Source organism: Periplaneta americana, chromosome 16, assembly GCF_040183065.1.
Source record: "Periplaneta americana isolate PAMFEO1 chromosome 16, P.americana_PAMFEO1_priV1, whole genome shotgun sequence".
Taxonomy (NCBI): domain Eukaryota; kingdom Metazoa; phylum Arthropoda; class Insecta; order Blattodea; family Blattidae; genus Periplaneta; species Periplaneta americana.
In genome coordinates this window covers 94,526,655-94,539,225 of record NC_091132.1, presented here as the reverse complement: position 1 = coordinate 94,539,225, position 12,571 = coordinate 94,526,655, and the positions used below count along the sequence as shown (strand labels likewise).

The 12,571-nt window shown below is 38.0% G+C and overlaps 1 protein-coding gene across 1 annotated transcript in view; it reads right to left on the bottom strand.

The window, feature by feature from the left end:
• LOC138690952 (neuropeptides capa receptor-like) overlaps nt 1-12,571 on the bottom strand; it is an 889,384-nt gene that overhangs the window by 406,937 nt on the left and 469,876 nt on the right. The window contains exon 3 of the mRNA XM_069812542.1: nt 1,879-2,242. Coding sequence (XP_069668643.1) covers nt 1,879-2,242 — 364 coding nt within the window. The remainder of the gene's footprint in view (nt 1-1,878; nt 2,243-12,571) is intronic.

Sequence of the window (12,571 nt, the reverse complement as noted above, 5' to 3'; positions counted from 1 at the left end):
CGCCGCCCGTCCCAATGCGATACAAAAACTAGACAAATTTCTCTTGATATCGTCCGGGGTTGCATTAGAAGATTCTTACGCGTTCGAATTTCTGCTCATTATTAAAAACTGTGGCAATAACTGCCTGCAAACTTGCGATGCTGCAGGCTTTTAAAAATTTTATGGATACTTCCCTAGTTTATATTCAGTACCGGTAATAAACTAATTTCGCTTATCGTAATATCCCCACTACTTCCTCGGACAAGAATATCAACATGTTGAACTGAATTTGGCGTGATAGGGTTGACGCTTGCCCTGGTTGTGAAGTGTGCTGTAGATATGTTCGGTTCGATAGAAACCGCGCTCACCATTTCTTAACATCTGATTTCCATAGGAACCTATCTCCGTATACTACAACCATTCTTTAATGAATTTCAACAGATGTACGCCCTTCTGCACTTAAAATACGTATTACAACACGCTGTTCACTTTTAGACGCTTCCATCTTATTCAGCATTTTTATTATTTATTCGGAGCAAAAATGATAGGTATGCAAAACCACTGTTGCAAACACCCCCTCCCTATAGCGAACTCTGACCAATACTCCTGTTACATACAGTAAACTTCGGCCGACTTTCATGTCACCTAACCAAATATGTTTAAACTAAAACACTAGTCTTTTTATAGTATCTGTCCTAATAGCAATAACACAGATGAATTTTATAGTTCTAAATACTTAAAATAAGTATGTACTGTGTGAGTGGCGTACGCATAATTTTGTCAAAGGGGGGGGGGTCAATATAAAAAGTGTTTACAATTTACATTATCGGTATTTTAAATGTTGTGTATTATTATTATTATTGTTATTATTATTATTATTATTATTATTATTATTATTATTATTATTATTATTATTAAGACCTTTAAAGAGATGGCTTAAGACCGTAATGGACCATTAGGCCCAATACGTTTTAGGATTATTATTATTATTATTATTATTATTATTATTATTATTATTATTAAGACCTTTACAGAGATGGCTTGGGACCGTAACAGACCATTAGGCCCAATAGTTTTTAGGACAATTATTATTATTATTATTATTATTATTATTATTATTATTATTATGTTATAGCATATTTATTAATATTATTATGCTACAGATTTATATTAAATATACCTAAACTGTCAAATACACAAAACGTTAATCGACAATTTTACAATAAAGTCAGAACTCTAACGGACGGTAAAATACTTTCATTAAATTGAGTTTAAAATCGACAATGCACAATATTTAATATCTGCATTGCAGAACTGTCAAAACAACCTTTTCTATATGGTTCACAAGTTAAATTTCATATTGTGTTACATTTTATCTCGGTAGATCTCTGTATAATAAAGATAGCATTGTTGTAATTCAAGAGTGCCGCAGCACCAAGCACAGGAATTATATTGAAAGAGGGGTAGGAGGAATATGTCTTATGTTGATGTAGATTTTATTACTGTGACAGTGAAAAATTAGAGAAGGGAAAACGATTATAAAAAATATATATTCAAATCTAAACATATAATGTTTTTTTAAGTTCAAGGGGGGGGGGGGTTCAAACCTTGTAACCACCCCATCGCGTACGTCCCTATAGTATGTACCGTTCTAGAAAAAATGGCCCGCGTAATTTTTCAACGCACTACGCACGCTGTCTTCCAAACAGTGAGATCGCTTTGGCAGTTATTGAAATTCATTTTATGTCGATTGTTGTCGTAACCTGAAAGGCATTTGAAAAGATGCAGATGAAAATTGATCTGCAGTATTCTTAATAATAGATCTTCTGGAACTTCTACTGATGCTCATAGAAACAGAGCCCTTTCTGCCATTGCCTAATAAGAATAAAAGGTACTTACCGAGCATTCTGATTACGTAGTTCTGTGGCGAGCTGCTCTTGCACGAGGTGCGGTCTTGGCCTCCGCGGTCCGTGCTGCTGCTGCCGATGGACGCGCGCTTGGCTGCGGGCAGAAGTCGTGACCGACGCAGCTTGAGGCCAATGAGCGCGTACAAGACCGTGATAAGCGTCATGGGTGCCACGAAGAACACCAGCGTCGAGATCTCGAAGGCGTGCTGCACTAGCTCAGAGGTCACGGTGCACAGCACCACGTCGGTGCCGTCCTCTGCCTTGTGGTGCGACACTCCGAACTGGATGGCCTGCGGCACTGCGAGGCCCAGTGCCACCAGCCAGATCGCCATCACCAGCCGCACCGCCCGCGACAGCTGTGGAGAGGAGATTTAAAAGTAACAATGATCATGTAATATGGAGCGTTCGCCAGGAAACAGGTTTGGCTCAGGTAAAAGTCGTCGGCCTTATACGCGACTGCTGGGGATACAGCGTGGGAAGGTTGTGTGTTGCGTAGTAGGGGCAGATAATATAGACCGAAGGAACGTCAAAGTTAAAGCATTAATTAGTATACAGCAGACTTCCATTGAGAACATTTCAGTTTAGTTCGTGGCACGTGCTTCATCTGTTATATCCTTACGTTAAAGCAGCATAGAATTATGGATGAACGAGAAGATGAGGAAGTAGTTTTCCTGACTAGGTTAATTGTCTGACACAGACACTCGGAAGTTCGTTATCGTGGGGAACAGACATACTTGGAACTTTGATACTGCGAGAGACACAGATACTCGGAAGTTCGTTATCGTGGGGAACAGACATACTTGGAACTTTGATACTGCGAGAGACACAGAAACTCGGAAGTTCGTTATCGTGGGGAACAGACATACTCGGAACTTCTATACTGCGAGAGACACAGATACTCTGAAGTTCGTTACCGTGGGGAACAGACATACTCGGAACTTTGATACTGCGAGAGACACAGATACTCGGAAGTTCGTTATCGTGGGGAACAGACATACTCGGAACTTTGATACTACGAGAGACACAGATACTCGGAAGTTCGTTACCGTGGGGAACAGACATACTCGGAACTTCGATACTGCGAGAGACACAGATCTCGAAAGTTCGTTACCGTGGGGAACAGACATACTCGGAACTTTGATACTGCGAGAGATACAGATACTCGGAAGTTCGTTACCGTGGGGAACAGACATACTCGGAACTTTGATACTGCGAGAGACACAGATCTCGAAAGTTCGTTACCGGAATTCGATATTGCGGGAGACATATTATACTCGTAGGTTTGCTAGCGTGACAAGTTCGTTAGTTTGGGAGATACATATTCGGTACTTTGCTAGTATGGGAAATACATATTTAGGAACGAATAATGACTTGCAATTTTTAGAATGTTCCAGATTAAGAGCAGAGATGCGGGTCACAGTAGTTTGAGATTCGTCTGGCGGTTTATGTACTTCACAGTTGAAGAGATGTGATACTGTATAGGCATATGTGTATGTTTTCTTAATCACGAGCCGAGTTTATATTGTATTTTCATGTAGCACAGTTGAATGTAATTTTAGGGAGGTCTTGTGCGTATCAGCCGTTACACTCTTATTGTTATTTTCAATCATATTTTTATATTGTTTAATTATTTGTTTGTTTTATGAGATCATCTAGATTTTCTTTTTTTGTATAATGAGATTATAATCTTATTAATCACTATTTAAAACATAATGGTGACCTATTAAATACATTTACAAAGTAAAATTTAAGTGTCCCAAATTTTTTGTCCGTCAGTGTATTTCATTATTGGAGGAGGAAAGGAACTGGCCACCCTACACCATTACCTCCTGGCCTACTTGCCTCATAAGTGATGCCTTCTTGGTATCACTTGTGAGGTTCAGACCTATCTTCGGACAGTTGACTAAACAATAATCGTTAAATATCCAGCCCTGCTTTATTTCAGCTTTCTTCCACTGCGCTAGGTTGATCAAATCCATAATTACCTTTTACATCTGACTCAGTAGACGTAACCAATTTGCTGTATAACGCGTTTCACGGTTGGTTTTATAGTAGAGTAACTCTAAGGACGCGTCTCAAGACTAAACCCCTTATTTGGATGTTTTGGCATAAATATAACTCTACTCGTATTGTGAGAAGCCGATTTCTTAAGGAATGTGTATTTATATACCTGCATACTATTGACTTCGAAAACCAGATATAAGAACTAAAAATGACTGAATTTTTTGCTTTTTCTAATCACACAGCTTCATAAAACTGCGAGAAATATAACACTGGACAATGCCGAAGGGTATTTGCGAATAAAGGAATACAGCTATAATATATTGGGATTGGTAGAGATGGCAGCACGATGATAATTATATGAAGAGTTATTACATAGGTCTATTCGTCATCATAAGATAACACTGAATTAGGCCGATTGCCCATTTCTTAATATATCTATCGAGTTAGAAATCTCTGCAGTAGGTTTGAGAATTATTTTCATCTTGGATTTCTAGTTGATGTTTAATAACAAAGTGCACAAAACACAAACATATAAGTGAATTATGATGTAAATAGTTTCACAATTTAATAGCTTTGAGATTGTTCAACTATTTAACATCTTGTGGTTCACTATAATGATTATAGAGAACATGGAGGTTATCAGTAATGCGAGTCATATGGATTTTGTAAGAAAGCGAGGAAGACAAGTTCCAGACAAGAAGATGTAATGGAACTCTGCAACAGATACGAAGCTGCATTGTATTCCTATTATCTGGACAATCTTTTACGTAGAATGTGAATGCGAGAGAAACTTTCGTGATTTATGTAGAAGTTCTCCGTTTTCTTCATTGATCCGGAATTTTTCTTCTTATTTCGAGGTTTCCTTCGCGGTTCAGTCCCACATAAATTGAAACCTATTAGGTCATTGTGTCTGTTCATATGTTTCTTTTGTTTTCTGCACAGTACGTCAAGAGACTTCAGTGCCTTACGATACACTATCCTGTAAAGGCATATGCAGTCACTTCAAGTAGTTGGATAGCAGATATATGTAGGTACAGTAGATCGTACACCTCTTATTGAGGTTCTGGATGATATGTACTCGTACATCTATTATGAGACGGTACACCTCACTTGACGATATGAAGGGTACACGGAAAGAACAATCAAAATCACATTTTTTTTTTTAATTTTGAGTAAATGACATTTTTAAGTTTAAAACGATGCCATTTTTTTAAATTAATATTTTGAATAGTTATTTCAATGTAGAACTATTGCACTGGTATCTGCCTTGAACTTATGAACCAAAAATTTGACTTTAAACCAGTTTTTGGTCCTTAATTTTTCAACAACAATGCACGTTAATGTAACTTTTTACAATGACATAACAATCAAAGTCCTGAGAAACAAAGAAAAAATAATCAAAGTCCTACATAACAATTAAACTATAATGATTCGCAATGTTATTAACACAATATTTCTTGCTGCACTTTCACAGTAGTTGAATTAATCATCATAATAACAATAGTTGAATTAATCGTCAAAGACACTATACTTAAATTAATCATAATCCCAATAGTTGAATTAATCATCATAATCACAATAGTTCAATTGATAATCATAATCACAATCACAATAGTTGAATTAATCACCGTAATCACAATCATAGTGGTTGATTTAACCATAATCACAATCATAGTGGCTGAATTAATCATCATAATCACAATAGTTGAATTAATCATTCTAACCACAATACAGTAGTTCTATGTATTGTGGGTCCCTATCACCACGGCATGGCGCGTCCTCAGGTTGCGGATAGAGGAGACGGCCTCCAGACGTGGAGGGTAGCTGCGAATATATTGAATAAGCAGTCGTGGACAGCCGATAAGGGGTGGTCCTCCAGCTTGGGGGTTGGACGAAACGCTAACAACCCATTACCGTAAAAACAGCTTGTTACGAATCCCTACAATAAGCCTCGGAATGGGACTGATTCTCTGGCACGACCACAGCAAAGGAATAAGGTTTTGAGATTTGGTACATGGAACGTAACTAGTCTTTATAGAACAGGAGGGGTAACATTTCTAGTAAAAGAACTAGCTAGATATAGACTAGACTTTGTGGGAGTACAAGAGGTTAGGTTAGATGGGAATGGCATATCACAAGTAGGCGATTACTTGTTGTATTATGGGGAAGGAAACATTAATCACCAATTAGGAACAGGATTCTTTGTACATAAAAGAATAAAATCAGCAGTAAAAAATGTCGAATTTATCAGTGACAGGTTATCGTATTTAGTACTTAAGGGTAGATGGTGCGATATCGTAGTTATAAATGCTCACGCCCCTACAGAAGAGAAAGACGACCATATAAAGGATAGCTTCTATCAGGAATTGGAACACACTTTTGATCAGTTCCCTAGATATCACATGAAAGTAAGTTTTATTGGGGGATTTCAACGCTAAAGTAGGACGGGAGGATATTTTTAAACCAACAATTGGAAAAGAGAGCCTACACATAAGTAGTAATGACAATGGAGTTAGGTTAGTCAACTTTGCCACATCAAAAAATTTAATTATCAAGAGTACAACATTTCCCCATAAGGATATACATAAATATACTTGGACTTCTCTAGATGGAATGACACACAACCAAATACATCACATCTTGATAGATAAACGGAGACATACTGGTATAATAGACATTCGCACTTTCAGGGGGGCAAACTGTAATTCTGACCATTATTTGGTAATTGGAGAATTAAGAGAAAGACTATCAGTAGGTAAGCGAGTAGAGCAACAAGCTAATATTAGTAGATTCAATATTCTGAAATTAAAGGACGACGAAACTAAGCAACGTTATCAGGTTGAAATTTCAAATAGGTTTGCTGCTTTAGCAACTTCCGACGAAGCTAAGGAAGAGTTAGATGTTAATAGCGTGTGGGACAATATCCGAGATAATATCAAAATTGCGGCTGAGCAGAGCATAGGCTACCATGAAACTAAGAAAAAGAAACCGTGGTTCGATGAAGATTGTTCCATTGTAGTAGACAGAAGGAAACAGGCAAAATTGAAATTCTTACAGGATCCAATTGAGGAGAATAGAGATAATTATTTCAATGAAAGACGGGAAGCAAGTCGTACACTTAGGAATAAAAAGAGAGATTACTTGAAGGAAAAACTAAATGAGGTAGAAACAAATAGTAAGAATAAAAACATTCGAGATTTATATAAGGGTATGAAGGAATTTAAAAACGGATATTAGGCAAGGGTAAACGTGATTAAGGATGAGAATGGTGACTTGCTTGCAGACTCTCATTCAATCTTGAACAGATGGAAAAACTATTGTGGGCAACTACTAAATATACATAGGCCAAATAGAAATGATCGGGACGAAATTCAAATACAAACTGCGGAGCCATTTATACCGGAACCCACACTTTCTTAAGTCGAAATTGCAATAGAAAATCTGCAAAAGTACAAGTCTCCAGGTATTGATAAAATTCCAGCAGAATTAATACAAGAGGGTGGAAGCGCATTATCTAGCGAAATTTATAAACTTGTACTTGCAATTTGGGAAAAGGAAATTATACCAGAACAATGGAAGGAGTCCATAATCGTATCTATTTTGAAGAAGGGGGACAAGACTAACTGTAGTAACTTTCGAGGAATATCACTTTTGTTGACGTCGTATAAAATTTTGTCGAATATCCTTTTGAGAAGATTAACTCCATATGTAGATGAAATTATTGGGGATCATCAGTGTGGTTTTCGGCGTAATAGATCGACTATTGATCAGATTTTTTGTATTCGACAGATATTGGAGAAAAAATGGGAGTATAAGGGTACAGTACATCAGTTATTCATAGATTTCAAAAAGGCGTATGACTCGGTTAAGAGAGAAGTTTCATATGATATTCTTATTGAATTTGGTATTCCCAAAAAACTAGTTCGATTAATTAAAATGTGTCTTAGTGAAACTTATAGCAGAGTCCGTATAGGCCAGTTTCTATCTGATGCTTTTCCAAATCACTGCGGGCTAAAGCAGGGAGATGCATAGTCACCTCTACTTTTTACCTTTGCTCTAGAATATGCCATTAGGAAAGTTCAGGATAACACAGAGGGTTTGGAATTGAACGGGTTACATCAGCTTCTTGTCTATGCGGATGACGTAAATATGTTAGGAGAAAATCCACAAACGATTAGGGAAAACACGGAAATTCTAGTTGAAGAAAGTAAAGCGATAGGGTTCGAAGTAAATCCCGAAAAGACTAAGTATATGATTATGTCTCGTGACCAGAATATTGTACGAAATGGAAAATAAAAATTGGAGATTTATCCTTCGAAGAGTTGGAAAAATCCAAATATCTTGGAGCAACAGTAACAAATACAAATGACACTCAGGAGGAAATTAAACGCAGAATAAATATGGGAAATGCGTGTTATTATTCGGTTGAGAAGCTTTTGTCATCTACTCTGCTGTCAAAAAATCTTAAAGTTAGAATTTATAAAACAGCTATATTACCGGTTGTTCTATATGGTTGTGAAGCTTGGACTCTCACTTTGAGAGAGGAACAGAGATTAAGGGTGTATGAGAATAAGGTTCTTAGGAAAATATTTAGGGCTAAGAGGGATGAAGTTACAGGAGAATGGAGAAAGTTACACAACGCAGAGCTGCACGCATTGTATTCTTCACCTGGCATAATTAGGAACATTAAATCCAGACGCTTGAGATGGGCAGGACATGTAGCACGTATGGGCGAATCCAGAAATGCATATAGAGTGTTAGTAGGGAGGCCGGCGGGAAATAGACCTTTGTGGAGGCCGAGATGTAGATGGGAAGATAATATTAAAATGGATTTGAGGGAGGTGGGATATGATGGCAGAGACTGGATTAATCTTGCTCAGGATAGGGATCAATGGCGGGCTTATTTGAGGGCGGCAATGAACCTCCGGGTTCCTTAAAAGTCAATAAGTAAGTAAGTAACCACAATAGTTAAATTAATCATTATAATCACAATAGTGAATTAATCATTATAATCACAATAGTTCAATTAATCACCATAATCTCTCATCACATTGGATCAAAAACCCTGATAGAACTGATATTTAACCCTTGCGGTGAATTTCTGTGAAGTCTGGAGTGCCTACTTAGTCAAATCCACCCTCCTCACCTCCACGCTGGGGCTTCCTGTGATTTTTTTAAGATGAGAAAGAGAAAGTGGTGTGCGGAAAGCAACGAGAAGCTACAGCCTTTATCTTTTCGAAGAAAAACTGCAAACATTCAAGGTATATGGATCATATGAGGAAACGAAGAGGAAGGCAGAAAATAGGTAAGATTGGAAAAAGCTGGGTTTGCAGTGAAAGACTTGTCCTTGGAAGAAATATTAAATGAATGAATCACAATAGATGAATTAATAATCATAATCACAATAATTGAATAAATCACCATATTCAAAGTGCTAAGAAACAAGGAAATAGTAATCAAAGTGTCCGACATAACAATTAAACTATAATGATTCACAATGTTATTAACACAATATTTCTTGCTCGTCTAAAACACAGTAGTTGAATTAATCATCATCTTCGATGTCGGGATGTGTCTTGATGTTCTTGTAGAATGTTTTAGCTAACGGACTACAAAGTTGACTTAACATCTGAATTATTAATTATTATTACAATTAATATTAGGGGAGAAAAATTCGCTCCGACGCCGGGGATCGAAGTCCTTGGTTCTACGTACCAAGCGCTCTCACCATTGACCTACGCTGAAGTTAATCCACAGCACCGGATCGAACCCCTTCCCCTCCTCTAGTGTTACCATAACAGATGTATTCTGTAGGACCAAAAAATAATAATCTTTACGTAGATTAACATCTGAAGATCATTGAACTTCGTTACCGATACTGGAAGACGAGTATGATAGCATATTTCCGGCCACGGATCACTTTCAGAGGGTGGAATGTTCTGCTTTCTGTCAACGATAATGTGTGACACCCAGGCTGCGTTGTATGCACATTCTCTCATAGTAATGGTGTGAATATTCTCCTTTCCATTAAAAACCTCAGTTATTGGAAGTGTTACAAAGACGATTAATTTTCTTCTCATAATGACATTCCAGATTGATTGATCTTTAGAACCTAACAGGTTAAACTGTGTTACTATACTTCTCCCTTCAGCTTTTAGAGAAATTTCCAGTGTCGACAATTGCAGTTCTCACCCTCAATATGACTCGTGGCACTTATCATCTTATTAGCATCAGATAGTCTACCAATTCTTGGTTTCCTCTTCACATTTTTGGACATATCACACTCATTATGACTTGCGTTCGTGATTTTTAGTAGGTTATTTTACGACGCTTTATCAACCTCTTTGGATATTTAGCGTCTGAATGAGATGCCGGTGATATGACTCCGAGGTCCAGCACCGATATTTACCCACCATTTGCTCATATTGGGTTGAGGGAAAACCCTGGAAAAAAACTCAACCAGGTAACTTGCCCCAACCGGGAATCAAACCCGGGCCACCTGGTTCGCGGCCAGACTCGCTAACCGTTACTCCACAGGTGTGGACGTGTCCATGATTTCCTATTACAGACTGGACATCAATAATGTGGTGTTATAAATTAATTAATTTATTGACAACAATGATCTTGGTTATGGCACACATGTACTGTAAAGGAAAGGAATTAGGCTAAAAGCGCTACATTTCAGCTGCATTTGGATTTCGATTGTTCTTTCTTTGAACCAATGGACTTTGATTGTTCTTCACAAGGACCCTAAATTTTGACGCCTCATTAAAATGGACTACGATTGATTTTTTCATGAATAAAAACATGTCAGAATGGTAGCCCAGAACCCCTGTTACAATATGCCACCAAAATCTCATTTTCTTAATTTTTGGACTTTGATTGTTCTTTCCGTGTACTATTCATATGTGTTAGAGAAAGAACAATTGTTTCTATGCATCTGAACTCTGATTAGTGTAATATGTAGCTAATTGGCGATATATGCAATGGAGGGGGAAAGGAACTGTCCACCCTGCCCTATTACCTCCTAGTTGCCTCATAAGTGGTGCCTTATTGGTATCACTTGTGAAGTTCAGACCTGTCTTTGGACAGTTGACTAAACAACAACAGTAGATCGTAACTAGTTCGGATTAATTGGGGGGAAAATCCAGTCTGAATTAGTAGAAGATCGAATTATAGAGAATTTACTGAACAGAATTGTTTCTATAAATGAAGAAAATAATTACATTTCGTACTTGAAGGGATAAGAAGCAGATAGTCCAAAGCCACACTTAAAAATAGTTTTTTGTGCAAATACATTTCTTACACATATGGAAGGAGGTAACTTTCAAAACGTGTTTTGTCACAGAGATGCAATTTTTCAGAGTAGGCTAAAAATGTATGTTTCCATTGTTCTGGAAGCTACATTCACAAAAAATTACTAAACCATGTTATGAAAATACTTATAAAATGTTTAACATCAAGTTTGAAAGTATTTTCCAAATTATAACTTGTAAATTTTGATTTAGAATTTGGACGAAACCGGTTCTGAAAGAACTAAATGAACGAAACATGATTTGAATGAAGAGGTTTTGGACAAAACGTGGTTTGAATGAAAACGGCTGTAGGGGAAAAATGTGTTTTTAACACAAAATTGTTTAATATGACATCTTCATGAAAAATTATACACTTCAAAAGATATGAAATGTTTAAGTGAAAACCAGTCTTTATAGGAATATGTCACAAAATAAACTTGACTTAAATATGCAATTCACATCTTTCATCTACCGATCTTAGTTGCAGACAGAAAAAAAAAAAAAAAACATTACAAACGGAAAACTAGAAGTACTTAAATCCATGAAGCTACAGCCCTGAAGGGCCAAGTCCGACCAGCCGGCTGCTGGCCTCACGTTCAATGCCGAAGCAGAGGTGGACGATCATCCAACCAGAATGGAGATATCATATGGTTAGCACGATGATCCCCCCCCAGCCGTTATAGCTAGTTTGCGGAACCGGATTTTCGCTACCTATCGTAGCTCCCCAAGTGCATCACGATGCTGGGTGGGCACCGTTCCCATACACTGGCCGAAATTTCATGAGAAAATTTCTTCCCCCATGAGAACTCGGACCATCGCGCATTCCGTAACGCGAGTCCTAGGCGGGATGCCTTAGACCGCGACGCCACGGCGCAGGACGTTACTAGAAGTACTAGATGAACTAAAAGTAAACTTTTACTGTCACTGACAAGAGCTCCGTGACTTAAAACGTTTGAGAACCGTGTGGACAGCGTGAACTGTTGTTCTCCGTCCCAAGCGAACCTATATAGTATGCTCAATGTACACCTAACTTGTATTCAAAGTAACCAAACGCAGGACAGGCGGCTCGGGTTCGAGTCACGGTCAGATCTGGAATTTTTCATTGAAAAATCCATGGACACACTTGTGGCGGACAAGATCGCAATTGGGATTTTTCTCGGAGTTCTCCCGTTTTTCTCCATGTTAGGTATCTACATCATTCCGTCATCATTTCTCCATTTCGTCATCATTCCATAGCATTCCTCGATCGCGCAGGCTGGCGATGCGCGGGAATGGCTGGCCTAGGGACGAGGGGAGTTGCTTGCTCGATACCTGGGTACGCAGCGAACCTTAGTGTAGTCAGTCGGTGTGCGTTTAGGAATGCGCCTAGCTGAGGGTTAGCTCAAT